General features: G+C 52.0%; 1 protein-coding gene across 2 annotated transcripts in view; it reads left to right on the top strand.

Moving 5' to 3' along the window:
• Positions 1-12,381: 12,381 nt before the first annotated feature.
• The window catches only part of DOCK1 (dedicator of cytokinesis 1), a 495,194-nt gene continuing 480,824 nt past the window's right edge, over positions 12,382-26,751 (top strand). For both annotated transcript variants that reach the window (XM_045809510.2, XM_045809509.2), the window contains exon 1: positions 12,382-12,552. In XM_045809510.2, coding sequence (XP_045665466.2) covers positions 12,507-12,552 — 46 coding nt within the window. In that variant the 5' untranslated portion in view covers positions 12,382-12,506. The remainder of the gene's footprint in view (positions 12,553-26,751) is intronic.

Here is a 26,751-nt window from a genome sequence, read left to right as displayed (position 1 = left end):
AATTCCATGCATATCGCTTCTTAAATTAAATTCAAATAGCCTGAAGCTTTAATTTTCTATAACATGATAAAAACCAGGCAGGTTAACCCTGGAATATATTCATGTGTCCACCAGTGGTTGGGAGCTGGTGGGGGGGGGGGTCTTTGCATCTCAGAGTTCGAGCGGAGTGTGGTAGGTGCAGAAGGAACTCAAACCCAAACGCCTGCCACGAGCATACCTTACCTGGCCTCCCTCCTGTCCAGGACACTGGGTTCTTTTCAGGACAACCTGCAGCCAGCTGGGGGGTAGAGGAGCTAGGGGCCAGGTGGGCCAGGGGAAGCAACTGTCTCTTCAGGATTTTATCTCCCTGTATTCGGAGTTGCACGGCTGTCCTGGCGTTCAGCAAGGTCCTAGCCATCTTCTGCTTGCCAAGAAGAGAAGGGCCGGGCCCAGGAGACCCAGCAGCCGGCAGCCGGCAGCCTGCAGCCTCGGCCCTGCTTTCTGGCCTTGCCCTGCAATCCAGTAGAATGGCTTTCTAATTCCCATCTTACTGTGCACGCCCCTCCCTGCTGAAAACTCTCTGTGCGTCCACCTGCCCCTGAGACAGAATCCGCATGTCTCAGCCAGGCCCCTGAGGTCCTTCGGGTAGCACGATTCTACACTTCCCCCCACCCGGTGAACGATCCTCCTAGGGTCTGAATGTTTGTGTCCCCCCCACAATTCATGTGTGAAATCCTAGTGCCCAACAGTGTGGTTTTAGGAGATGGGGCCTTTAGGAGGTGATTAGTGGGATGAGTGCCTTTACCAGAGACGGCAGAGAGCTCCTGCACCTCTTCGGCCCTGTGAGGACACAGCAAGACCGTGCCATGAACCAGTGGGCAGGCCTTCACCATATGGCCGTCCACACCTTGATCTTGGACTTCCAGCCTCCAGAACTTTGAGGAATAGTGTCTGCTGTTTGTAAGTCACTCATACACTAAGACAGTTCCCTTTGCGGGATCCTAGATTGTGGGGTCTTGTAGCAAACACACATGCATGCACTTGCCCCAGCGGTTCCCCACACCCCTGTGCCCTCTGCTCCCCTGGCTGGCAGATTCCTCTCTCTAAAGCATGGGTTACTTCCGCAGCCCGGTTCCTGCGGCAAGGCTGTTTCCCTCCGCCAGAGCCACCTGCTCCTGGAAACCCTTCTCCTGTCCCTCGTGCCCCTCAGACCTGCCTCCTCTCAGCAGGGAGCTGGGGGGCTGCAGGGAGCACAGAGTGTCCCAGAGTGTGCGATGGGGGGGATTTGAAGTGGGCACATGAATGGGCACTTCTTTCTTTCTTTTTTTTTTTAAAGATTTTATTTATTTATTCGATAGAGACAGAGACAGCCAGCGAGAGAGGGAACACAAGCAGGGGGAGTGGGAGAGGAAGAAGCAGGCTCCCAGCAGAGGAGCCTGATGTGGGGCTCGATCCCATAACGCGGGATCATGCCCTGAACCGAAGGCAGACGCCCAACCGCTGTGCCACCCAGGCGCCCCTGGACACTTCTTTCTTAAGGTCGTTAGGCCTTTATTTTTAGTTACTTTCTACTTACACCAAGTAATACTGGTTCTCCTTTTCAAAAACATCTTACATTTTTTTTTTTAAGTCTCACATTTTTTGATTAAAAAAATATTAAGCAGGGTGCTTGGGTGGCTCAGTCACTTGGGCATCCAACTCTTGGTTTCGCCTCAGGTCATGATTTCAGGGTTGTGAGATCAAGCCCCGAGTCGGGCTCTGTGCTCAGTGGGGAGTCTTCTTGTTCCCCTCCCTTCCCCCCACTTGTTCTCTCTCTCTCTCATTTAAAAAAACATTAAGCAAATGACAGCACAAGTGGGGCTGGGTGTGGCAAAAGTCCTCAGGGTGACAGGAGTGGGTGTGATTTTAGAACCCGTGGCCCCCGTTTCTGTCCTCTCTTGCCGCTTACGCCTTTCTCTGGTGCTGTTCCCTAGTCTGTGGTTCTCCAGACTGTGGTCCCGGGGAGGGGGGACATCTCTTGGCCGCGGCTGTGTCCCCAGGAGGTGCACTGTGCCTGGCAAGCGGCGGGTACACCAGGCACACTTCCGGCCCTGAGCTGAGCCCTGTGGGCTCCCAGACCCTCCACCGGGGCTAGGATACAGCTGGCTTGGCCCTGAGGCCACTTCCTCATTGCCTGTGGTCCTGGTCCTTGGATGACGGCCAAGGGACAGGGCGTGTGGGCCTGTCCGCATCTGGCTGTGGCCCTGCCGAGAGGTTCTTACCCGCTGTACTGCTGAATTCTGCTCCCCCGGGGGCTCCGCACAGCCTGCTCCAGGGCCCGGGAGGGAAGAGTGCTTGTTGCTGAGTGTGTCTGCGGGTCCTGGGCTTGTCCTCTCCCCGGAAGGTCTGGGACTGGGCCTTCCATGATAACGAGCTTCAGGTACCTTGTGCAGGTTCACGAAAAGGTTCACAGGGATGGGTCCTGCCCCTGCTGTCACTGGGCTGCACCCTCGCGCTAACCGGGTCCACTGGACCGCAGGCCAGGGACTCGAGCTTGTAGCACTCTGAAGCGCGTGCTCTAAGTGACTCCGGCAGCACCCAGCAGGGAGGCTGAGTCAGCCATGTAGTCACTCGCTCATTCATTCATTCAACAAACATCTATTAAGAATAGTAGCTGGCTTTTTAAAAAAAGATTTATTTATCTATTTGAGAGAGAGAGAGAGAGCACACAGCAAGTGGGCAGGAGGGGCGGAGGGAGAAAGAACGTGAAGCAGACTCAGAGCTGAGCATGGAGCCCAACGCAGGGTCCGATCTCACGACCCTGAGATGAGACCTGAGCCGAAACCAAGAGCCGGCCGCTTAACCAATTGTGCCCCCTCAGGTGCCCCAATAGTAGCTAACATTTATTGCACACTCACTATGCTCCAGATGGTGAACAAAAATGCTTTCCATACAGTTATCTGCCAATGGGAGGCTGTAATTAAGTGAGAATGCATGAGCTCAATAAGGGCTGCCTGTTTGTGTTATTATTACTCTCATCTCACTATTATTGGCCCCAGGTGCTAGGCTCCGCACAGAGGATGCATGAGGCTCCTTCCCAGCCCGTGGGGCAGCCACAGATAATTACAGGATCGGGTAAGTCCGAGTAAACGCTGTCTTAGAGGGAAGGGCTTCTGTGAGTACTATCGAGGGAGGGACCAACCTGCCTGGAGGGTGGAAAATCTCCTCTGGCTGATCTCTGACCCAGGCTGGGATGGCATGAGCCCTGGCCACAAGGAGAAAGGTGCAGAGATGCAGTACTGGCCGAGGAGGGCTTCAGTTTCGGGCAACTCCATCTGTGGTCGAGGGCAGAACAAGTGTCCAGGGACCTGGAGAGAGTGTGTGTGGTCGGGGCCAGGAGGAGAGTGGTGCAGACCCTGAGAGCATCAGGGTAGCACTGTGCTTACAGTGGCCAGTGGCGGGGGGGGGGGGGGCGTGCAGGAGGGCTGGGGTGTGCCCGCGCAGTGGGTGGTAAGCTGGGAGGTAGAGTCTGGGTGAGGAGGCTGCCCCAGCAGGGTTGTCCTGGGCCCCGGCCACATTGGGCTAAGAGCCAGCAGGCTGCCCCCATGGGGTCTGGATCTCCATGGATCTCATGGCACCAGGACACTGACAACTGCCTCTTCAGGTAGTTTGAATTTCACTCTGAAGACTCATACAACTGTGTCTAACCCCTTCCAAGAGGACAGGGCTGTCCGCATGGTCTAGCGGTCCAGGTGGCCCTTCTGTGGTCTGGGCAATGGGAGTCCACGGGCTTCACTGTGTGCCTTCAGGCTGCTAGGACCTGGAAGCAGGGAGATCCAAGGAGAACAGGTCCCTGAGGACTAGGAGTCTGAGGTCCTGGCTGCAGCCCCTGTCAACCTCTGGTCTGCAAGGTAAGCATAAGAACAAGGCCTGGCCTATCCACATAGCTTGGCTGTCATCGTGGGTCACATAGTTGGTTAGAAGTCTGGGGTCTGACGTTCGAATGATTGGGTTTAGCTTTGACTCTCCTTTCTAGCTGTGAACTCTAAGCAAGTTACCAAGAACCTTTAGGAGCCTCAGGTTCTTCTATAAAACGGGGATAACCATAGGGCAAAACGCGTAGGTTATCATGAGGATTAAATGCTCTTGGCACATTAGTGGGAACATTCTCGGTAAATTGGCTGTTATTGCGCATGTGTTTAATTTGTGAATGTCAAAACTCTAAAAGACTTCCCAAATTCATCACCCCCCCTTTCCTCTTAACTAGTTCTCTAGATCCAGTTCCTCCTCTCCCCAGTCCACGTGCCCCTGTGCCACCAGAGTGAGCTTCCTAAGGCACGGACTTGGATCGTACTGCCCCTTGGCATGGTAGATGCAGCCCTTCCCTGCTGACCCCATATCCTGCCATATCCAACCCCTATTCTCCAGTCCCAGGCACGGAGCACCTTCCCCACCTGGGTTACTTCTCACGTTGTTCCTTTTTGCCCAGAATGACATGTCTCCATCCTGTATCACCTTGTCCCCAGATTGTCACCTCTTTGTCTGCTTTCTTGGATTCCTCCAGGGAGCACACATTTCTTTTTCTTCCAGACACCGCTAAGTCTCTGGAGGCAGGTGTGTGGGTGTGTGTGTCTGCGCCCCGGACTAACATCCCTGGAGCCCCCCACTGCGGGCCTTCTGGAGGTTGGCACTCACCTACACTTCCCCATGGTGGCTGAGGATGAACGTCTGGGCCAGGGGATCAGGCTGTGGGGCTCAGAAGAGAAAGTGCTGCCTCTGCCCTTTGAACGTCAGATGGCAAGATCAAGACCTTGGAGCAGGGCTGCAGCCCACATCCTGTCCCTGACCTTCCGGTGACTCTGGGTGACCAGCAAGTTGGTGGGAAGCCTCAGCAGCTGCTGTGCAGGGGACTGCCACAAGGCAGGGATGGGACATTTATTCTCACTGGAAGCTGCAAATCCAAGGTCAGGCTGTCGGCAGGTTGGGTTCTCCCTGAGGCCTCTCTCCATGGTCACTTTCATGGCCTTACCTCTGTGCGCATGTGTCCCTGATGTCCGTCTGTGTGTCCAGGTCTCCTCCTCCGGTAAGGACACCAGTCAGGTTGGGTTAGAGCCATCCCTATTGGCCTCATTTAACTCAATCATCGGTTGACTGATTGATGAAACTATGGTTAACATACAGTGTTACAATTGTTTCAGGTGTATAGTATCATGATTCAACAATTCTATATATTTCTCAGTTCTCATCTCGATAAGTGTACCCTTGATCCCCTTGGTGTATTTTACCCATCCCCCTACCCACCTGCCCTCTAGCAATCACCAGTTTGTTCTCTGTATTTACGAGTCTGTCTTTTGTTTGTCTCTTTTTTCTTTGTCTGTTTTTTTTTTTTTTAAGATTTTTAAGTAATCTCCACACCCAATGTGGGGCTCGAACTTACAACTCCGAGATTAAGAGTTGCATGCTCTGGTGACTGGGCCAGCCAGGCGCCCCTGTTTTGTTTCTCAAATTCCATGTATGAGTAAAATCATATGGTATTTGTCTTTCCCTGACTTATTTCCCTTAGCATTATACTCTCTAGATCCATCCATGTTGTTGCAAATGGCAAGATTTCATTCTTTTTTATGGCTGAGTAATAGTCCATTATATATATACACACACACATGCCACATCTTCTTTTTCCATTCATCCATCAACGGACCCTTGGGCTGTTTCCATATCTTGACTATTGTAGAAATGCTGCAATAAACACAGGGGTATATATACCTTTTTGAAGTAGTGTTTTCATTTTCTTCGGGAAAATACTCAGTAATGGAATTACTGGATCATATGGTGATTCCGTTTTTAATTTTTTGAGGAACCTCCACACTGTTTTTCACAGTGGCTGCACCAGTTCGCATCCCCATCAACAGTGCATGAGGGTTCCTTTTTCTCCACATCCTTGCCAACACTTGTTATTTCTTATCTTTTTGATTTTCGCCATTCTGACAGGTGTGAGGTGGTATCTTGTCGTGGTTTTTATTTGCATTTCCCTGAGGATGAATGATGTTGAGCATTTTTTCATGTGTTTGCTGTTCATCTCTGTGTCTTTTCTGGAAAAAAGTCCATTCAGGTCCTCTGACCATTTGTAATGGAATTATTATTTGTTGTTGTTGTTGTTGTTTTTTTGTTGCTGAGTTGTATAAGTTCTTTACATATTTTGGATATTAACCCCTTATTGGATAGATCATTTGCAAATATCTTCTCCCACTCAGTAGCTTGCCTTTTTGTTTTGTTGATGGTTTCCTTCGCTGTGCAAAAGCTTTTTATTTCGGTGTAGTCCCAATAGTTTAATTTTCCTTTTGTTTCTCTTACCTCAGGAGACATATCTAGAAAAATGTTGGTAAAGGCGATGTCAGAGAAATTACTGCTTATGTTTTCTTCTAAGAGTTTCATGGTGTCAGGTTTCACATTTAGGTCTTTAATCCATTTTGAGTTTATTTTTGTGTGTGGTATAGGAAAGTGGTCCAGTTTCATTCTGTAGCATGTGGCTGTTTCGGTTTTCCCAGTGCCATTTGTTGAAGACTCAGTCACCTTTTTAAAGGCCTTATCTTCAAATACAGTCACCTTCTGAGGTACTGGGGGTTAGGGCTTCAACATATGAATTTTGGGGGACACAGTTCCGTGCATAACAGTGCATCCCCAGAGGATAGCCAGGGGATGTCCAAAGAAGGAAGGGGGGGCAGACAAACCCAACAAATGCCCACTGTATCTCTTGACCACCTCTTCACATGGCCAAGATGCCCATGTCCCATGACCACAGCAGTGAGCATGTGCAGAACCAGAGACAGGAACGGTCTCATCTGAATAAGTTTAAAAGGAAGAGGCTAAGAGAATCCCTCAACTTCCCAGCTAGAATAGGGTACCTTAGAGATATCCACCACCAATCCCACCATGACTGTAACAGCTCCCATTTCTGGGCACTTACTCTGACTTTATGGTCTCAGTTTTTTGTTTTTTTTCTCAGTATTTTTTGTGTTTTCCTCTACATTTTTAGGTTCATGGAGCATATTGATAATACTGCTTTAAGGTCTTTGTATCTCCATCTCTTTCTACTGATGGATATTTTCCCCCTGGTTATGGGCCATATTTTCCTGCATCTTTGCATGCCTGGTCACTTTTGGTAGGATGCCAGACACCATAACCTTTTACATTGTTAGGTGCTGGATTTTATTGTATTCTTTAAGATAGCATTGGACTTTGTCCTGGAGCTATTTAGTTACTCGGGCTCAGTTTCATTCTTTGGAACTTGTTTTTCAGCTTTATTATGGCCTAGAGCAGCCTTTAGTTTAGGGCTAATGGAGCCCCACTACAAAGGTGTGATGCTTTGGAGGACCGTACTTGTCCCACTCTATATTCTGAGCTCTTTGCACACTGCCCGGAGGGAGTACTAACTACTGTGTGAGCTCTGGGAATTATTTGGGGCCTGTTACTTTCTGGTCTTCTTTTCACAACCGGCTTCATGAAGTTTTAATCCACACGTGCATAGTATCCAAAGACCAAGGGCAGCCGTTTTGCAGATCTCTGGGATTCTCTCTCTTTGTGGGCAGCCCCATCCTCCTGGGTACTCTGACCCTCAAGTCCTAGCAGCCGTGGCTTCTCTGAATTCCAGTTTGTCTCCAATGAGTGAGACCCTAGGCTTGCCTGAGCACCCTTTCTTGTGCGGCAGCCCCCAAAAGTGCATCTAGGAAGCCAGCCGGGCAACTGTACGACACACTCCATTCATTTTCCTCCAATCAGGGATCATAGTCTGGCCCTGCCTAACATCTGGTGCCTGAGGACCATTCGTTCCTCTGGAGCCCCTACCAGCATTAAGCTCTGCTACAATTATCTCATTAAATCTTCACAACACCCTAGAAATCAGACTATTTTAAAGACCAGTGGCCGGGTAACTTTCCCAGAGTCAGACAGCTTCCAAGGTCTTGGCCACCATGTCTGGTTGATTCTATGACTACTATCCTGTACCTTTGGAGGACGCCACGGTTCACGATTGAGGGGAAATGTAAGAGCATCCAGCCTCCAAGGGCAAGGCCTCAGTTGCCTTGCCACCCAGATTCAGGGCTCCTTTGATTTCAGGATACTCCGTCTCCTGCAGGTGTCCTGGCCCCCAGCTCCAGAGCTCATTTCTTTGGGTACTCAGTGTGGGTAGGACTGCTTTGTGTGCATTTATATTCGTAGTCACATTTGCCCACAAGGCACAGTGGTGCAGGAGGCAGCATCCTCTACTGAACAACATATTTGCTTTGCGGAGCTGGAAGTTGAACACCCAGGGTCTGCCTTCATAATCTTCATGCAGAATGCTGAGCAGCGCACCTGGGAGGCGAGGCAGAGGCTGAGCTGTTTGAGCGAGGGCAGTCCAGGCTACTATTTCTCAAGTCAGATTTTAAATCTCAAGGCCTTCTTTTCCCCCATTTTGACTTTATTTTATAGAAAATTTCAAACATATAAAAGAGTAGAGACAAAACATTCATAGACCTATCACCTAGATTGGACAATTTTATGTTTCTTTTGCAGTATTTTATTTTTTAAAAAGATTTTATTTATTTGAGAGAGAGAGAGGGAGAGCATAAGTGGAGGGGGGGAGGGGCAGAGGCAAAGGGAAAAGCAGACACCCTGCTGAGCAGGGAGCCGGGATCCCAGGACCCTGAGATCATGACCTGAGCCGAAGGCAGACGCTTAACCAACTGAGCCACCCAGGCGCCCCTTATTGTGATGAACACGACAGTTCACTTCTAAACGCTTCAGCATACACCTCAAAAATACAAGGGCGTTTTTCAACATAACCACAATAATACCATGATCACATCAAGCAAAATAAATAACTTAAAAATATTATCTAAGACTGGTTCATAGTTAAAACCTCTCTTGTCCTTAACATCTTTTAGAGTGCTTTTTAAAAGTAGTATGCCATCGACGGCTGTACTTTGCATTTGAATGTCATATTTCTCAAGTCTTTCAAAGTCTAGAATGGTTCTATCCACCCAGTTTTTTCCATAATATTTTCTTGTTGGAGACACCAGACCAGTGTCCTATAGAAGGTCCTACCTTCTATCTTTGTCTTACTGTATTTCACGTCATGTCATTCAACCTCTTTGTCTATGTAAACTGAAGGTTAGTTGTGAAGTCTTGAATATACCTTTCTGTGCTATGTTACCTTGTGCACTGTGACCGCGTGCCTGGTCATCTAACATGATGTGGCTATCTGTCACTGGCTCCAAGGGACAGCAAGTAGATGCCTCACTGCACGACCATGTTCCTCCCCTTTCAAGTGACAAGGTCTGTGGTCAAGCCGTTTGTATCAAACCCCCACATCCACGTCCTGCTCTCATCTGTATCACCCGCTGCAAATAAATGTCTCCCCCTAATCACCTTGCCTTCTAGCAATCTCCACCGGGCAAGATTTTGCTGAATATACTTCCTGAATTTGTACTGTAAATATGGAAAATTTTTTCAAATTAAAAGCAATTTTAATTTAATTTTCAAAATTGAAAACTATAGTATAGATTATGACATTTCATGGCTCCATCTCAAGGCTCTGCCATATGTTGAGATCACTAATCTGAACTCCCACTGATGCTTAGGACTGGAACATCTAGGAACTCCAGTGCCCTTGGGCAGATCACACCTACAAGCACAGCACAGACCTAAGTCCTGCATGAGGCCTGGCAGGTGTGGCTGAGATCCGTGGCCCAGGCATGTAGACTCAGGAGTTAAAAATGCCAACTGGCTGCAACATGCAGGGCTCCTGGAACTGGAGATGTAGCCAGTCCCAAGGTCATGGAACCACGGGGCAAGGAGCCAGGGCCGTGGACTTGATTTAGAACCACAAGTTGAGACCACTGCTGGAGTCAGCCAGGGAATGCTGACAAACCTCAGAGCTGCAAGAACTGTGGCCACACGTACAACATCTCAGCCAAGCTTGGGCACACTTTGCAAGAATGGGACTAAAGCCTCCATGTCTCAAACATATGGTCTGTTGTCCATCTGGAGCTTTAAAGTTCTGATTTGGAAAGTCATTTATATGACAGTCTTACACAAATATACAAATATGTATTTATTTATATATTCAGTGCGTCACCTTTATCAGAGCACAAGTGGCCACGGTTCTAGAAAATGTGAACCGTGAGGTTATCAGACACAGAACTGGAGGCAGCATCAGAGGAGGAAGCCAACCATAGTTATGGTGTCTTATGTGTGCAGCCACATATTCTCCTGTGATCCTCAGAAGAGCCCCATGCAGTTGGCACTATTACCCCTAGTTTATAAGTGGGAATCAGAACCCTCAGAACAGAACAGAACAGACGAGTGACCAGAAATGGAAGGAGGATGGCCACACTGCTGGCAGTGGCTAGCCCAGGCCTCCCGAGTCTGTGTGACTCTGAAGCGCCTGCTCTTTCACTACAACACCCATCTTCCCCAATGTGTAGCCAAACAAGCAGAACTGAAATTGAGCATAAAAGAGATGGTTAAGTATCACCAAAATTTGTTTGCCAGATTTCCTTTGCAGAACCAGAATTCCTAGCAAGACCCTTCTTCTGCAGGCTTATTTTGTGTCCCTTTCTCGTTTTTCCTTATGCTTTGGTCTTTCAGTTCCTTGAGGCATATGTGTTCTTCTCCACCCCAGGGCCTTTGTACATGACGTTCCCTCAGCAGTTTGCCTAGCTAGTTTCTGTGTGTCCTTAAAGATCGGGCTTATGTTGCTTTCTCAGGGAAGCACTTCCTGACCTGGAGGAGCCAGGCCACCATGCCAGCTGTCTTGGGGCAACCCTCCTGCTCCCGTACAGCCCTTCACAGTTTCTTCTCTTTCAAGTGGTCAGAGTCACCAGGCCATGGGTTCAAGGTCGGAGCCCCTGAGGTTTCTAATTTCCATAGAAGGCTTAAAGTGCATGCATGAAGCCACATGTGATTGGAGCCCAGGCTGCTTTCCTCTGTGGGATTGAAGTTCCTTATTAGTACAATAAGGCCTGTAACTTTCTATGAACCTGAGGTTGATATCTCATGAACTCTCAAGTCACACCCTATCCTCTTGTATGCAGAAGGTTCTCTGGCACCTTCACAGACTGAAAGGCTCCTAGGGCATTCCAAAGTGTATTTCATCTGCATTCTGGGTGGGATGCTGAGACTTTCCTGGCTCAGAGTGGCCCCAAGGGTGGGCAATGGCATTCTCTGCAGCAGAACGGTGGCCCACCTGGCTTTCCCTAGGCCCTACTAGCTCCCTCCCCAGCTCTGCCACCCAGCGTCCTTCCCACCCCATGAGGCCTTTCATCTTTTATACCTGCCTTCCTGCAGTCCTCAAAGGCTTCCAGCCCTAATGCCATTGTCACTGGTTCTTGGGGGCATGACAGAGGACAGCCAGTTAATAGTATTTCGAATTAACTCCACTTACTGAGCATTCTGAGATTTCTCCTTCCTCCTTTTCTTGCTTTTAACCTCTTACTCTTTTCAGAAATTATGGTGAAGGTAAATAGATTGTGTTAAGTTTTTCCTTGGAGAAATCTGAAGTGCCAATGTTTACTGGTGTGGAAACTCCTAGAATTTGAGAACTCACCTGCAGGGCGAAGACCATGATCCAAAGAGCCCCTGCGCGTCTGCTCCTGGCCTGGCCTGAGCTTTCCTTTCCCAGCTGGCTCCTCTCCCCACTTCCTCTTCCCTTCCTTCACAGACTCTTGAGTCCAACTGAACTAGCAGAAGTTTCTGCGAGCCCAAAGTCTCCGGGCCCCGGGGGCTTTTCTTGCCTCTCCCTCCTGGCTTCTCGGGGTAACTGCCCTCATTCAACAGTCAAGCGAGAGGCCACCTCCCCGGGGAGCATTCCCTGACCAGCACTGCACCCCACCCCTTCCCACCTGCGCTGGACGTCCCTGCCCAAGCATGACGAGCTAACCTATCTACCTGTGGTTAATCTACTCGGCACCCTCCAGTCAGGCTGGCGTGGCCTGGCAATGCTTAGGTGCTCAGTGAAAGGCTGTCCCGCAGTGAAAGGACCACGTGCTCGGTCGGGCAGGCTCTTCCCAGGGAACCCCGGGGTTTGCTCTGCTCCAGGAGGACTCCTTACACCAAGGCGGAACCCGAATCCGCGCTCCGAGCCCCATGCTGTGCAAACCCCAAGCTTCATACGTGTCATAGAGTCCCCCTCGCCCCCTCCTCCCGGGGCGCCCCCCTCTCGTCGTGGGACAGCCGGGGTCCGGGGACTCAGCGCAGAGGGAGCGGCCGCTCCGCTGTGGTGTCCCGAGGGAGGGGGCGTCCGGCGGGCCGCGCGCGGGAGACACAGGCTGCGGCGCGCGGTGCCGGACGCAGGGGCAGTGCTCACAGGCCCCGGGCCGGCCCGCCTCTCGCCGGCGCTCCCGGCCTTTCCCATCCGGCCCGCGACGCTCCGCCCGCCCCGTCCCACATGACACCGCCTCCGCCGCAAACTTTTTCCTCCCATCCTGTCGCGGCTCGAAAGGAATGGAAAATGGCGGCCTAGGCGCGGAGTTTCCTGCCCGAGCGGCGGCGGCGGCTCTCGCGGCGGCGCCATGACGCGCTGGGTGCCCACCAAGAGAGAGGAGAAATACGGCGTGGGTGAGCTCCGCGCGCCCCACTCCGCGCCGGGCCGGCCCGACCTTCCCGCGGCGCGCGCTCCGGAGGGGCGGCGGGGCCGGGCGGGGCGCGGCGGGCTGGCGGGAGGGCGGGTGGGGGCGCCGGAGCCTGTTGCCGCCGGCCCGGCCCGAGTGCCCGGCGCCCCCTCCGGAGCGCGGGCGAGCGGGGCCGGGGACTCGCGGGGGCGAGCCGTGTCACTTCCCGAGGCGTCCCCCTTCTTCCCCGCCACCCAGCTCCCGGGCGGGCACCCGGTGGCGGAGCCCTCCACCCTCCCGGGCCGCCCGAGCTCAAACCCCATTCTGCCCGCGGCCGAAGCCTTCGGGTGGGCTGGCCGGGCCGCCCCGGGGTCATTGTTCTGCCGCGTCTTTCTGCTTTTTGGGTGAAGTTGCGTGCAGGGTCTGGGGTTCCCCGGGCGGGCAGTTGCAAGTTGCAAGGGATCCAAGCGAAGAGTTGTGCTCTCTCCCGGTGGGAAGTGGCGCGCGCGACCTGGGCGGGCCGGGCGCCCTGCCCGCCACTTGGTGCCCCTGGCCTGGACCGTGCGGGGACCCCCGGAGCGGACGAGCGCTCTGGCGTCCCCGGGCTTGGGGAGCGGGTTGCGGAGGGCGGGACTGTTTTGGCTCCGCCGCTCTTTGTCGTTTCCTGAGGGGAGTGGGGGGAGTCGGGTTGCAAGTTTACATTTCGGGCCGAATGAGTACACATTCCGGAGAGCGAGGCTTTCCTTGATGGCAGAACAAACAGACCCCAGCCCTCGTTGCTCCCCGCTGCCCTTCTCGCCGGGGATTTGCAGGCTGGCTGCCAAGGTCTGGGGTCCAGCCAGTGCTTTCTCGCCCACCCCTGTCGGGAGTCGGGGCCGTGGCTGCTCTCCGGGATCCCGGACCCTGGACCTTCGCAGTTTTCAGTCTGACTTCCCTGCTGCTCCTTCATCACCTCCATCACCCAGGCTACACTTTGCCTGACTTGTAAGGCCTTTTGTGACCTTGGTCTCCCCTCTGCCGCCAGGTTGTGCCCTCCCGGGGCTCCTCCTGCCGGGGCTTCTGCTTCTGCTCCCGAAGCGGGCAGGGCCCCCTGTCGCTGGGCTTTTGCGATGCCATCCGTGCCCTCACTGCTGGTGTCCTCCAGAGCTGGCCCTCTGACTTGAGCAAGCCTCCAGGGCGCCCTAGCCCTCGGGGTTCTTTCTTTTTTGTGATTACAGTGGCTTGTCTCTACTCCATGTCTGTGGTGGGACAGTGGAGCTGTTTGGACAGTGGCTGTGGGAACAGTCAGTCCTGAGACAGTCCTAGTCTTCTGGGCCCAAACTCATCTTGTGGTACATGCCGAGCTGGGGGGCCTTCCTGATTCAGGACCACTATTCCTGAGCTCTCTTCCCAGCCCATTTCTAGAGATGAGGAAGCAGAGGCTTACACATGGGCATGGAGGGCAGGGGCAGAGGTGGGCTTTGTGACTCTGGGACCTGCGTGTGTAAGCAACACCCTGGGTGCCTCCATATGGTTTCATCCCACCTCTCCGGATAGAAGTGTCGCCATCCATCTGCAGCGGTGGGGGGACGGGTGGGGTGCACATTCTGCTAGGGACTGCTTCAGGTGTGGTGACAGTGGGGGTCTGGGCTGTGGAGAACCTGCTGGGTGTGTGTGTGTGTGTGTGTGTGTGTGTGTGTGTGTGTGTGTGTGGAGTGAGCTGAGGACTGGAACACAGCAGGGACTGATAGAGGAGTGCCTGGAGCACTCCGGAGTGGCAGGAGGCAAGCAGCCACAGATGTCTGTGGGGAGGAGGCAGGGAGCAGTCCTAGCCCTGGCTGAGGGCTGGCCTCCCCCCTCCCCCCTCCCAGTCCCGTGGGGTGGGACTCCTGTCACTCCCACTTGACAGAGGCTGAGAGAAAACACATTGTTCATACCACTCGTAAGGGCTCCATCTGGGATTGGAACCGGGCTCTGGAGTTCACACCATCCCACTGAGCGCCAGGAGGTGGGGAGGGGCTTCTCTTTGGAGCTGCATGTTAAGATACATGGACACCTTTTGTTGGCTCCCAGCGTGACCTGATGGTGTTAGTGAGGACACTGTCGGTGTGGCACCTGTTGAGTTGCTTGACTATCCTATCTAGAGAAGACCAAAGGGAGCATTCAGTGACAGAGTGAGTGGGGTCGTCTTGCTGGGGAGGTGACTGTGGGCAAGAACATGCTGTGTCCCTCCCCATTACGTCACACATGTTCCAGAAGCTTAGCCAGCACTCATTGTGGTGACTTCCAACATCACACCTTTGGCTAATGCTGTGGTTTTAAGAAAAGTCTGTGTTGGAAAGTTTCCAAAGGACCGTGTCCTGGATGGTTTTGCCAGGCAATTCTAGGAACAGTGCGAATGGCTTGTCAAGTGGAGAGGGTGGCTGCTCTCCTTGGTTTCGCTAGGGTGGAGCCGAGGCCGCAGGGTGGGGTAGAAGGGACGGGTCAACAGAGCTTTTTCAGCATCGGTGGGAGCTTTAAATGACTAGAGGCCCACCAGGCAACTCTTGATTCCGGGCAGAAGGGAAGGCGAGGATGTTCACATCCGGGTCAGCCCAAGCTCTCCACTGTTCTAGGAGCTGGCACTGGAGGGTCCCACTGCTTCTCAGGAAGGGAAGACAGAAGTGCTGGGGGGCAGGGATTCATTCCCATTAGCTAATGGGCTGTTTCCGCCTAAGGGAAAATTACTGGCCATCCCCCTTACCAACCACAGCGTTTTTTGGGGGAGCCTAACAACAGGGCTGTGTTTCCTTGGAGGGCTGTGGCGGTTCGTGGGTGGGCCTTGCTTCCACTCCGACCACTGACTTGGCGGGATGCATGAATCACGAGGGGAAAGAAAATGATAAAACTCCATCTCATTTGGAAACATGAATCACGGCTCATTGTTTGCAAGTACTTGGAATCTGTTAGAAGCATTGTTTGTAAATGAGACACTTCAGTTATTTATTTATTTTGTAAATTGGGGAAAGGAGTAAACAGCTGATCTGTTGCTTCCTCAGCAAGGGAGGAAATGCTCTTGTCTCCCCCTCATTTATTCCAGTGGGGGTTGGGGTTGCCCCTAGGACGTTTACTGGTCAGTTAATGTCTCCCCCTGGTCTTGAATTGGGTGGGTCCGTGTTTATAGGTTTGGTTAGTTAACACAGGGATGTATTTCGACCTGTCATACCAAGGGCTTGAACTGGGTGAACTTTTCCATCATCCACCAGCTATAGGCAGAGTCTGAGGTCTCAACGGCAATTAAATTATTACAGATCTGTTCCTAAGATGAGGTGAAAAGGTGCAATGCGTTCTAGTCACACCTGAGGATGGGGTGCTCACCTTTCTTGTTGGTGTGAGAGACAGAATAATGCACCCCCCCAAATGTCCATGCCCCGATCCCCAGAACCTGTAAATATGTTATGTGACATGGCAGAAAGGGCTTTGCAGATGTGGTTAATGTAATGAGACTGAGAGTTGGAGAGATGATCTTGCATTATCTACATGGGCCCCCCAAAGCAGAGAACTTTTTCTGGCTGGTCACAGAATTGTGGAGTCAGAGGTTCCGAGCCTGGGCAGGGTCCCAGGTACAGTTGCTGGCCCCAAGATGTAGGAGCCCACTTGCAAGGACCAGAGAAAGCCCAGGGAGCTCCGGGCACCTCCCAGCTGGCAGCCAGCAAGGAAGCAGGCACCTTAGTCCTACAGGCACAACTGGATTCTGCCAGCACCCGAGTGAGCCTGCAAACAGATCCCTTCCTGAGCTCCTCACGAGAGCCCAGCTGGCCAACAGCTGGACTTTGAGACCCAGAGCCACTGAGTGCCTGACCTGGGGAGCTGTGAGATTATCCCTGTGGACCCTTTGAAGCTGCTCAGGCTGTGGCCGTTTGTTAAAGCGGCAAGAGAAACCTAACAGAGTTGGTGCTGAGAGCAGTTTGGGAAATTAAGGTTCTCTTGGTAGCCTTCCGCTTTGTTATGGAGGGGATTGAACACCAGCAAACCCAGTGTGGGTGCTTCATTCTGGCTTTTTCTACAGAGAGCTCAAAGGGGATGTGGGTGTTGGTGCTGCAGACACCTTGAACTCCTGGCTCTTACTCCTTATGTGGCCCGTAAGCAAATCACTCAGTTTCCTGAGCCTCGGTTTCCCCGTCTGGACGGTGGAGCTGAGCCTGGCTACCACAAAGACCAAAGACGATGCATTGAGATGTTGGTGGAGCGGGGGCATCGAGTTTGAGGTCAGCCAAGCACTCAGTGGAGTGTTACTTTTATTAATTTTTTGTTTAATAAAGTGCGGTTCAGAAATGTAGTGACAAGTGACTTTCCATTTGGACTTGACAGGCACAGTTGCAGCAAGAATACTTGTCTTCAAAACGTGATTTCTTAATGGTGTGTTTTGCCCCTCTATGGGGGGAAGGTCTCATTTGCTTGGTGTTGGGGAGCATGACTTGTGTGTATTTAGATTACTTCTGAGTGATGATAACTGCTAGGAGTAGTGTAATATCCAAATAAATTTGGGAGTGTGGGAGTTGCAGAGAGATCTCTTTTGTTATCTAGAGTAGCAAGCAAGCTGCTACTTTGGGGAAGAAAAATTAGATTTGATTGTAAGTAAATAGAAATGCGGACATTTTCATTCACTGGAGTTGCAGAAAAAACAAATTAGGGCATATTATATTTCTACAAACCTTATTTTACTTCGAAAACATAAAAAATTTTAAATTTATTGTTGTGCCAATGTTTGCCCGGAATATCACATCTTGTCAGGATTGTCTTGGGTTGGTGAAAAGTTCCTTCTCTTGTTCCCTGCCTTCCCTGTATCCTTCAATCCTTCCTTCCTCCTCTTTTTTATTTTTTCTTTAACTTTGTATTTTCAGATAATTATAAACACGTACGTTTGTAACAAATGATACAGAGAGACTCCCATATACCCATTGCCAATTTCCCCCAAGGAGACATCTTGCCAAACTGTAGTACCGTACAGAGCCAGGGTATTGGCAAGGATTCAGTCCAGGTACAGAGCACTGCCATCACCCCGGGACCCCTCCTCGTGTCCTTTGATAGCCACACCCACCTCGCTCCTCCTTTGGATTGATTTTTGTCCCGCTGCATGATTCTCTGGAGACCGTTAGGTGGTTGTGTGTCTCAGAGTGGTTCCTTTTCACTGCCGGGTGGTATCACACTGCAGACAGAGCAGCCATTCGCCTGCTGAAGGACGTCTGTGCTTTGGCCATTATGAGTAAAGCTACTAGGAACATTTATGCCCAGGTGTTCGTGTGAACACAAGTCTTCACTTTCTGGGACAAGTGCCCGGGAGTGCCATTGCTCACTTGCACGTGTTGCGTGTTTGGATTTTTAAGAAAGTGCCGAGCTGTTCCAGAGTAGCTGCACCATGTTGCATTCCCACCAGCCCCGTGTAGGTGACCTGGGTTCTCCCTGCCGGCCTTTCTTGTCCCGCTTGTCTGTTTGAGCCAGTCTGATGGAGTGTGGTGGTGCGTGGTTGTGGTTTGGATTGGCGTCTCCCTCTGTGCAGCCCCTCCTTGAAGGTATCGTGGTGTCATGTGGGAGCTGAGCCTGTGGGCTGAGGGCTGGAAGGCTGCTGCCAGAGGCGGAGCTTGCAGAGGTGCGGCGGGAGCGGGAAGAGGAGGTCTTGGGGTGGGAGGCCGGTAGGGCTGTGCAACAGGGTGGGGACAAGCAGTGCCCCACGCCCCTGGCTGACCGCGGGGCACGATGTTCAGACACCTCCGCTGTGCCTTGAGAAGGTCTTCCGAGGGGTAAGCCCTGCAGAGGGGACCCCGGGAAGGGTCAGAATTTGACTTTTAGCCCTGGTGTGGCCACTCTTCATTGATGTGACCTGGGGCAAGTCTCTGAGCCTCTCCTAGCTGGTTCCACGTTTTCAAAATGGAGGATAATACTTGGCCTTGTGTACAAGGTCAGGCTGAGGGGGGGGTTCACGGGAACTAAAGGACAGTTAGGGCACTTTGGAAACATTGTTACGTCAATAGCGGCAGCATTGTACCTGTTTGCTTTTATCAATAGGTGGGAAGTGCTTTGGGACCCTCCCTCAAGTCAACATGTAAAGTGTGTGTATTAGTTTGCTGCCTTAACCAAGTACCACTCTGAGGGCCTTAAACTGCAGGAATTTATTTTCTCAGTTCTGGAGGCTGGAAGTCCAAGGTCAAGGTGCTGGCGGGGTTGGTTCCTTCTGAGGCCTTCTGCTGGGTATGTGGATGGCTGCCTTCTCAGTGTGTCCTCACAAGATCTTCCTCAGTGGTGTTGATGTCCTCACCTCCTCTTATTGGATTTGGGCCCACCCTCATGACATCATTACCTCAGTCATCTTTTTAAAGACCTTGTCTCCAAAGCCATTCTGAGTTATGGGGGGGCGGGTAGAGCTTCAGTGTGTGAATTTTGGGGGACATAACCCATAACATGATTATCACAAGTAAGATGTTCCCTCTGGATTTTTGTGGTGCTTTGGTGGCCACCCTCTGAGTGATTGTTTTCTGCAAGGTCATGGATCCCCAGTTCCTTGGGGAAGCCTGGAAGAAGGGAGGAGGGAGATGAGAGGTGGGAGCTCACAGCATGAGCCCACCCTCCCTCACAAGGCTCACGGAATCTAATTTAAGGAATCAAATTAGCGTCTGTGTTCAGCCTTGGAAATTTCTTGTAATCAAATTGGTGACGGGATGATACAATCAGGGAGTCTGAGACCTGAACAGGAAGTTGAACAGGTTGTAAGTGTGGTCAGTCACATGGGGGCCGCACCTGGGGAACAGCTCTTCCGCAGGGGTGGCCCCGTCCCACTCCACCTGCCAGTGCTCACTTGCCTGTTGCGTTAGGAGACTGAGACCCCAGCTTGGCTGTATTTCCAGCTTTTTTTTTTTTTTTTAAAGATTTTATTTATTTATTCAACAGAGATAGAGAGAGCCGGTGAGAGAGGGAACACAAGCAGGGGGAGTGGGAGAGGAAGAAGCAGGCTCGTAGCGGAGGAGCCTGATGTGGGACTCGATCCCATAATGCTGGGATCATGCCCTGAGCCGAAGGCAGACGCTTAACCGCTGTGCCACCCAGGCGCCCCTGTATTTCCAGCTTCTTATCACTTGTAGTATTGGCATGTGGGTAGGGTGGCCAGGCTCCCTGTGGTTCTGGAATGCTAGTTGTCCAGTGATGGCAAGGGCGCCTTTGGTACCGGCATCGCATCGTCACTGTTGGGCCAAGGGCACAGCTCCGGGGCTGCTCTTCACTCTGTAGGCCGTGCAGCTGGCTCTTCAACCCCGTTACACCTCGTAGTCTGCACAGGCCCTGGGCACTCACGGAAGTGCTTTAATTTCGGTAGCTAATGGGGCGAGGGCAGGTGTTGGCATGTGACAAATACCTAGCCCCATGCTTCCTGATGATCTCTCAGAAGCACAGTGTTAGTGGGGCGCTCGGCAGCCTTCCACGTCCCTGCATGCACGTGAGATGCTGACATTTCTATACACGGGCACTCGCTGCTTCTAAAAACCAGGTGGTTTCACCCCAGACAGATGTCTGTCAGCTTGTTAACTTTTCATTTGGGTGCCTCAAGGAGGAAAAGGTGTTCTCTCAGTGAGGGGTATGTGCGAGAAGATCCCAGATTGGGGGGCACGGAGATGCATCTTTGAATCTCAGCTCCATCTCTTGCCAGCCAGGTGACCTTGGGTGAGTTATTTACCCTAAGCCCGAGCTTCTCCTTTGTAAATCTCCTTTGATAATACCATCCTCCTCTGGGTTCTGGGGATAAAGAGAGATAAGCCAGCACAGACCTGGCCCTGGGTCCGTGCTTGGTAGCTGTTTCTTTCATGCTCCCCTCGGCCCCTCAGTCTGTGCGACTACAGCCACATGGGCGCCATTGTCTCTCCAGCCCCTGCTTGTTGTAAGGGAGGGTCCGAGATGGGAAGAGATGTTTGATGGCTTCCCTAGAATTTTAGTGTTTGCTCTGAGGTCCTATTAGGTCGGACTTCCTACTGATGCCCAGAGCTCCTGAAGGGACCAGGTGAAGGGAGCCCAATAAAGCTTACGTGGATAAATCTCTTCCCCAAAATGCCACTCGGAGTCTTTGTCCTGGTGGCATTGCTGTTCACGATTGCAGTTGGCGGCCGCGTTGCCTGCAGAGCGCGATACACATTTTGTGTGCCATCTTGAGTGATTTTGTTTAACTTACTCGGATGGTTAGGTACGCTTTTGTATGTAAAGGTAACTGTTGTGAGTTCTTTTCTGAATTAGGGTTGTCAGGCTGCTGTAACAAAGGCCCCAACATTTCCTTGGCTTCCTGCGATGAAAGTTTGTTATTTGTTTAAAGTGGCTGGTGGGGAGGGGGTGTAGGGTCTCTGCTGCCTCTAGTCATCCGGGACTCAGTCTCCTTCTGTCCTGTGCCTCTGCCCTCCACTAGGCTCTTGGGCTCCTCGCCTTTCAGCCTGTGGATGGGGAAAGAAAGAGATGGAGGACCTTTCTCGGGGGCTTTTCTCCCCTGCCGGGGCTGGAGGTGGTGCCTGTCCCGGAGCCCAGTGCCTGGCCCCACCGAACAGCGCCTGGGCCTTGGAAATAGAGTCTAGCTGTGTGCCCTGCAAGAAGTGGAGGATGTGCATACCAGGGTCTCCTCTAACGGGTTCCTGTCGACACCTACTTTCTGCTAATCAGGAGGAGTTAGACCCTTCAGCGTTATTGGCATCGAACACAGAGCTTGTAAGTTGTCACACCATTTTGTCCCTGAGAGTCACTTGGCAGAACAGATGTCCAGACCCTGACGAAGATATGAAGACAGGCAAATAAGAACAGGTGCTGCCTTTTTCCTTGGCCTATTATCTGCTCTTTCCGTCTTGTAGATTCCAGGATGTCCTACACCGTAGACCTGGCCCAGAGAGTACTTCTTGGGGGGCGGGTAGACCCGTGAGCGTAAGGGAGGCTGCCTTCTCAATGAGTCATCTTCATGTTTGTCTGGCAAGTTCCTATTCTCACCATCCTGAAACATATGCAGCAGCCCCAGATCCCCTTCCTGCGTCTTTGGCATTTTTTTGGCCTCAGAAGGTGGTGTACTAAAGCCTGCTTGTTAGAACTATGTCTTTGTTTCTAAGTGTTGGTTTTTGTTTATTAGAATGGAATGTTAATATTCTGAAATAACACGTGTCTTTATGACTAAGCATGCACGAAAAAAGGCTATAAAGGTAAATCAGTCACAGCTATAGTAACTTAAAGTTAGGTTGGGGGGCCATTCTAATGTAGGGTAAAGAGCACTGGACTGGGAGTCAGAATGCCTGGAATCCAGGCCAGGGCGCCACTCTTCTGCCTTATCTACCCTCCCCGGCCTCAGGCCCTTGGAGATGGGGCAATAGTGGCCTCCATTTATACCACTTCGCCACCGTACGTAGAGGAACTAGCAAGATAGTGCATGTGGTAGAGCTTTTGGAAGGAGAAAGTACTCCTTTCTATTATTTCCTCTTCCAGAAGGAGAAAGTACTACTTCGTATTATTGATGTTAGCCTGTTCTAGAGAAAATATGTGATTTCTGGTGACGGTTTTAGTCACTTTCTTATTGGAAAAGGGCAGCGTGGCAGCGTGGGCATTACTTTTCCCAAGGTTTTGTAGTTTTGTTTTATTACTAGACGAGTTGTCTAGTCATTGGTGAACAGGGTGAGCCGATGAGCCTTCTGAGTAAGCCCTGAGCTGAGCAGTTGAACCGACGCGAGGTGGATAGTGTTGAAGGGGAGTGTGTCCCAGCTTCCGTGAGCCACGCACTGGGTGGAAGCCACAGAGAAACTGTAGGTCAGAGAAAACTGTGCTTTCAAATAACCTTCCTGCCTTGCTTCCAGTGTGCTCGCCAGCATTGTTCTTAGACGTGGGGGATTCGGAGCCGCCCTCCTGGGGCGCAGATCCTGGTACAGCTCAGCAGTCCCTTATGTGAAATGCTTGGGGCACCGGTGTTGCTGAATTCAGGTTTGTCTTGCTGTGGAGAGGAAGATGGAACCCGTGCAGAAGGCTCACGTGCACGCCGCACCCCCCAGCAGGTCCGAGGACGCCCCTGCAGTCAGACATGTTGATGAGGCTGCGAGGAGTGTAGGGTCACCTGCGACGTGAGGGAGGGGACCTGTGATCAGCCTGCTGTCCGCTCAGGCTCAGTTTTTGCCATTTAATGAATCACAGAAAACTCTGGTGTCTTGAGTTTTGGGAGATTGCGGGGACATGGATGTGTTTGATGTTTTTCATGGCGACACCAGCACATTCAGTGCTTGTCCGTCCTGGGCTCTCAGGTTCTCTGAAGCAGAGCTTTCAGACTGTTGTGGCTGTTGCCTCCTTGGAAACCCTTTAAAAAATGTCCTTCCTAGCCTTCTGGCCTCATTTCCTGCTATGCTCCTATCCGGCTGGGTGCTGGGCTGCTCCCAGGTCCCAGTCTGTGATTTGCCCATTCCTGCCTTAGCTTCTTCGGACTTGTGCCCGGGGCCCAGCATTGCAGGTCTCATCCTCTCTGCCTCCTGACCCCTCCGGAAGAGACTGCCCCTCTGTTCACAACCCGGGCTGTGGCGACAAGTGTGTGTGAGGGCTGAGGGCCCAGCAGGAATGGCCCTGAGTCCCCAGGGCATGGGAGTCTTGAGGCAGAAGGAGGGGTGGGGGGTTGTAGAGACAGCATGGGGAGGGGGCAGGTGCACCCCAAGGTCAGGGATTCAGGGTTGAGGAAAGGCCTGCCTTCCTCCAGATCTCACAGCGTTGTGGTTTTCTCTTCCTGGTATCCTGAGCCAGAATGTCCTGAGGCAGATACGTGGGTCATGTAGCTGCGTGGCCAGGAGGCTGAGCTCTAGGTGGTGGGGCGCCGCGAGGGGCCTGGAGCAGCTGGCCCTGATTCTGGATGAGAGAGGCCCAGCTCTGCCCAGGGGTACCGGTGGTGTACCCGGGAAGTGACCTGTTTGAGGCTCAGTGCCTTCGTCCTGTGAATGTTCAGGGATATCACTGCCTGTGGAGGCTGCCCCGTCAAAGCCAGCACTAGTGTCCACGTTGGGATGCGTGCATGGGGGACTCTGCACCCCTCTGTGCTCCGGTGTGCTCCCTTGTCGACTGTGGATAACAGTAGTTGCTGCCTTACAGAATTGCTTGAGGGTTAAATGAGCTAATTCACGTAAAACTGGGTTTCTGGACCTGTGTACTCTTGACATCCTGGGCTGGATAATGTTTGGTTGGGGGGAGGGCTGTGCTGTCCCTTGTTGGGAGCTTAGCAGCATCCCTGGCCTCTACACTAGATCTCAGTGTGACAGCCTACATAGCTGTAGCTGTTGCCACATGTCCCCTGTGGGCAAGATGGCTCCCCTGCGGCAACTATGGGTATGAAGTGCAGGGGTGAAGCCTGCAGGGGTGAAGCTGGACTCTGAGGCAACACCCACTGGCTGTTTACTGTGGTATCGTGCTGGTGTTGCTGGAAGCAGAGGCTCTCCTTATACCTGGGAAGGCAGGCTGGAACCCTGCAGGACTGCTTCCTGAAGGATATGTGTTGGGGAGAGGTGGGAGGGGAGGAAACGGGGAGGAAGCGGGGAGGGTAGGGGCCTCCCGCCAGGCCTGCTGGCCGTGGGAAGGTGGTCGGGAGCCAGCTGTTGTCTCTTCTCCTTTCTGAGAAACATAAATGGCAAGTTCTAGGACAGATGTGCAGCTTACCAGGGAGATTGTGGACCTTCCCCACATTCTTCCTAAACAATACCTTTCTGGCTGCCCTGAGACTTCCAGAAATACAGGAGCTCAGGCATTCGCCGTTGGAGTTGTATTTGCTGGAATAAAGGCACTTATCAAGATTCCTTTTTTCCCCCCGAAAATAATAACTTATTTTCTTTAACATAATTGACTTTTCCAGGGGCAAATAATGATTTAGCAGGAGGGAAATGTGATTATTTTTCTTCCAAATTGCTCTGCTTCTGTTAACTTCACAAGATTTATTTTCAAGTCCTTCTAACGTCATGTGTGTTCTGCTGCCTATTTTTCAAAGGCAGGAATGCGTCCTGGTCCTCCAGGCACTGTGGCCAGACTGCCAAGTTTCTTCAGATTGTTCTTGGGGAGTGTGGCTTTGAGGATCAGTCTGGAGAGACCAAGGGGAGGGAGAGGTGAGAATGGGATCCAATACATGGGAGTCCCACATACAAAGGGGATGGATGGCACTCAGTCCGGCTGACCTCGGTGATGTCTGGTGGTATTTCTTTACCCAAACTCTGCTTTAGCCCACCCTGCGTAGCCTGGCAGTGCCACCGTGCATTTGCATATGTTCTCCTCTCTGTCTATAAATAGTCTTTATTTACCTTCCACCTCCAGGCTCAGCTCAACTTGTAAACCTTTCTCGACTCACCAGGCTGAGTGAGGGCCCGCCCCCATGCTGCTCTCTGCAGTTCCATTACATACTTCTACTTGTGGGGCCAGTTGGTGCACCTTACGCGTGGCCCCTGCTGGACAGAGGGCCCTTGAGGACAAGGAGGACAAGGACTGAGCTGTGTTCCTTTCTCTGTTCCCCTGCACCTGGTATGGTCCCTGGCACACCTGTTGCATGAAGGCGAACGGACAGAGGGATTTTATCCCAGCCAAGCATTGGGAACTAACTTGAAAGCTGCAGATCTCCTGTTGGTGGAGAGTCACATCTCAGGGTGTGTGGCCCCTTCTGGGATGTGTGACAGAATCGCTCAGGAATCCAGTGTGTGATTGTGTTCAGTGGACTTACAGCTCCCCCACCCTGGGCTGTGGGTGGTTCCCTAAGAAGAGGCTCTGTCCTGAATGAAAGTGGACACCCGGTGCCATGCTGCACATAAACTTGGTGACCAGGCAGCTCAGCCACACCTCTGGTCATGGGTTCCTCAGATAGCTGGGGGCATTGCCAGCGTGTTTGTGACTTGGTTTTTCCTAGAACTTGCGGCCCCCCACCCCCCAAGCTTCCCCTCCTCTCAGGCTGCTGCTTAAGTCCTTCTGCATGTGTTGCTCTCAGTCTGGCTGTTGGGGTCAAGTGCAGGGACTGGGTGAGCAAGAGGAGAGGAGAAGGAAAACCCAGTTTGCAAAGCAGATGGCAGGGCAAGTCCCAGCTCCGGGTCCTGGTGGCTGTGGAACCCCAGGGAGGCTCTGAGCAGCTTTCGGGGCCTGTGATCATCTGTAAAGTGAGATCCTTGCCCCAGTCTCTCCTGCCCTGCAGCATGGTGATGAGATGCCGGTGACGTCAAAGTAGACCGTATACACTGAAGTACTTTGTGCCTGCAGAGCGGTGAGCAGCAGAAAGGAACAGTCGGACATTTTTGTTTAGATTTTTTCTGTCGAGCTCCAGATAACAAATACCTTAGGTTTTGCTGGCCAGGAGGCAAAATAGAGGGTACTACATGGGTATGTATATAATCATTAAAAAGGTGGACCCACTCGGGGTGCCTGGATCGCTCAGTCGGTTAAGCATCTGACTCTTTTTCTTTTTTTTTTTTTTTTAAATATTTTATTTATTTATTCGACAGAGATAGAGACAGCCAGTGAGAGAAGGAACACAAGCAGGGGGAGTGGGAGAGGAAGAAGCAGGCTCACAGCAGAGGAGCCTGATGTGGGGCTCGATCCCATAACGCCGGGATCACGCCCTGAGCCGAAGGCAGACGCTTAACCGCTGTGCCACCCAGGCGCCCCTAAGCATCTGACTCTTGATCTCAGCTCAGGTCTTCATCTCAGGGTCCTAAGTCCAAGCCCCGCGTTGGGCTCCACGCTGGGCGCGGAAACTCCTTAAAAACAAAGAAACAATGGAGCCACTCGAAAGTGTAAAAATCAGAAGATAGTTTGGCAATTCCTCAAAAAGTTTTAAACACACGACTACCGTGTCACTCAGAGATTCCACTGCTGTGTCTGTTTCCTGAAGAACTGCAAGCAGACGTTCCAACAAATATGTGTACATAAACGTGCACAGTGGTCCTCTTTACAGCACCTGAAACATGGCACATGGAAGCCGTCCACATGTCCATCGGCAGATGAGTGCGAAAATCAGACATGGCGCAGCCATACAACGGAAGATGATTGAGTCATGAAAGTGAATGCAGCACGAACACATACTACAGCATGGGTGAGCCTAGAACGCGTTATGCGGAGTGAAAGAGGACAGTCACAGAAGGACATATGTCTTAGGATTCTCTCTGTGTAGGAAACGTCCAGAATAGGCAAATCCATAGACCCGGAAAGCAGATGACTGGCTGCTGGGGGCTGGGGGAAGAGGGAACGGGGA

Source organism: Ursus americanus, chromosome 6, assembly GCF_024610735.1.
Source record: "Ursus americanus isolate L20-20 chromosome 6, mUrsAme1.1.p, whole genome shotgun sequence".
Classification (NCBI taxonomy): Eukaryota; Metazoa; Chordata; class Mammalia; order Carnivora; family Ursidae; genus Ursus; species Ursus americanus.
This window is presented reverse-complemented; position numbering and strand designations above follow the sequence as displayed.